Source organism: Hyalella azteca, unplaced genomic scaffold (assembly GCF_000764305.2).
Source record: "Hyalella azteca isolate HAZT.00-mixed unplaced genomic scaffold, Hazt_2.0.2 contig11854, whole genome shotgun sequence".
Classification (NCBI taxonomy): Eukaryota; Metazoa; Arthropoda; class Malacostraca; order Amphipoda; family Hyalellidae; genus Hyalella; species Hyalella azteca.
The window spans coordinates 83,897-86,157 of record NW_025941836.1 but is presented as its reverse complement, the minus strand read 5'-3'; the positions used below and the strand labels follow the sequence as shown (position 1 = coordinate 86,157).

The following is a 2,261-nucleotide window of genomic DNA, read 5'->3' as shown; positions in this document are numbered from 1 at the left end:
TTGAGGACTTCCTTGGAGTTAGGGACTTGTTGGGACTGCCAAGCATTGCGGGCATTTTGGGAGAGTTTGCGAGGCTGGGGATAGAATAGTTCTGAACCGCAGCTGTTTGCTCAGGGTTCTTACGGCTGCTGCAATGACACAATGAACTCAAGCAAGCTCAGGAAGCGGTTTATCGATAATGAAAAATGATTTAGAAAAAAATCCAATAGAGAACATTTTGAATATGCTAAATTTCTTTTATAACGAATACAAATTTGTTCGTTATTTTGCAATGTTGATGATTTATTATCATTCTTGGTATTTATTTTAGAGTTTGAGGATAAAGTTTTGTAATTTTTTCTATAGAAGTACTGTATTATATTTATAACCGTCTTTAGCATAAATTTTTATAAATTTTGTCTTTAGCATAAATTTTGCTGATTTTCGATATAAAAATTAAGCGACTTTCAAATTTGTTCCTACTAATTAATGAAGAATTCATTACACATTTTCAAGCTGGTGAATGTGCGAAAATAAAAAAGCATACACATGTTCTCGGTGCTTCTGGGACTCATCGCTGACTTCTATTTTATTACAAAATGAAATAAATTATATAGATCAAGAAACGATAGTGTCAAAATAGAATTATTGTCATATTAGGTCATTGTAAAACACACGTTATAATCAAATTGTATTAAAATATCAGGACAAGAATGGGATTAACTGTATAATAATATGAGAGTTTTAAATATAAAAAGCAGATAGATCTGTTCCTAAAACCTCATGATTAGTAAGCTGCGAGCCGATTCGGAAGTGGAACATTTAAATGTTAATAGTTGTAAAAGTTCCATTGAAAAACATTTGGTGAGGAATAGCATAAACTCTGTTGAAAAGTTAGTCATGGATATTACTACTATTGACTATAAAATATGTAGAAATAAAAACAAGTGTTATTAGGCGATTCGAAACTATTTCTATTGAATGTTTGTGAAGGTGATACAGGCAACGAACAAAAAACAGCACTTGTACAGTTCTTTGATTTTTTTTATTACCGTGTAATGTAATGTAATTATCTGGCTTGCCCTTCATTGCCGTGAAGCGTAATTTTCTGTCTTGACTTCTATAAACGAGAAGTGAAATCAAAATGTCGCGGAGGAATGCAACAATGGCGAAGCTCTACTGCCTGGATATCATTTGCCTGCTGCTGCACGTCGGCTCAAACATTCCAGGTTTGTTCATTTGTTGATAGTGTAGAGGATGAGGTTTTGGAATATGTTATTTGGTACACTGTCCAGCCAATGCATGACATCGATAGCGTCATCATTTGACTTAAAAACTTTGTTCCGCATTAAACATTAAGTGGACGTAGCCGAATATTTTGGTACGCGAGAAATCCGAGCCTCACATATACTATTAGAGCGCACTTTTTTCTTGTTGAGCTTCACTTGTTAGTAGTTAATGAATTTTGTGGTCATTCATAGCCTGTTGATTGATTACAGTTTTACATCCTAGCAACGTACTTGTATTTTAATGATGATATTAAATTAAATGGTTTCTGCGTGAACTTGTGAAGGGCCCGTGCTACGAAACTCGTGTAGCAACTTCAAACCTATTTATTTCGCTATGCTCCATATCAATTAATTAAAGAAGTCGATTAAATCATAGTTGAAATACACATGTTGTTAAATCTTATGAATCTCTCTATTAGCCATATATAGAGATTGTGGCTAATGAGTACTTTTTGAAATTAGGTTGAAAAAATCAACAAATATTTGAGTGATTAAACAACTAATAGCCTAATAGCCGATGTGAAATTTGAACTCAGGAATAACTTCCATTTTAAATCATTTTAAACAATTACAGAGAATCTCATGTCTGAAGTAAAGTCTGAACTCAAATTTAATAATTATCTCGTTCAATTCCTCCACTTAATCTGAAACTTTGTTTCATGACCTGGTACAAATCTGCGTCACAGGTTCATTTCTCGTAATATTTCTTCAATCCAGATTTGAAGTTCAGGCCGAAGATACAAGCGAGTTATTTTGCCTTGTAATACAAATTGCCAGCGAACGCCGTGAACGGCGATTCAAGAGACTAGTGACTTTATTAGGATAAACTGTTGGCATCGCGGAATTGGGTGTTACTGAGATGGATGAACCGCTGGCATCGCGGAATTGGGTGTTACTGAGATGGATGAACCGCTGGCATCGTGGAATTGGGTGTTACTGAGATGGATGAACCGCTGGCATCGTGGAATTGGGTGTTACTGAGATGGATGAACC

General features: G+C 34.9%; 1 protein-coding gene across 1 annotated transcript in view; it reads left to right on the top strand.

Annotated features, from left to right (window-relative positions):
• Positions 1-929: 929 nt before the first annotated feature.
• LOC108681922 overlaps positions 930-2,261 on the top strand; it is a 61,002-nt gene continuing 59,670 nt past the window's right edge. The window contains exon 1 of the mRNA XM_018171003.2: positions 930-1,208. Within this exon, the coding sequence (XP_018026492.1) occupies positions 1,124-1,208 (85 nt within the window). The 5' untranslated portion in view covers positions 930-1,123. The remainder of the gene's footprint in view (positions 1,209-2,261) is intronic.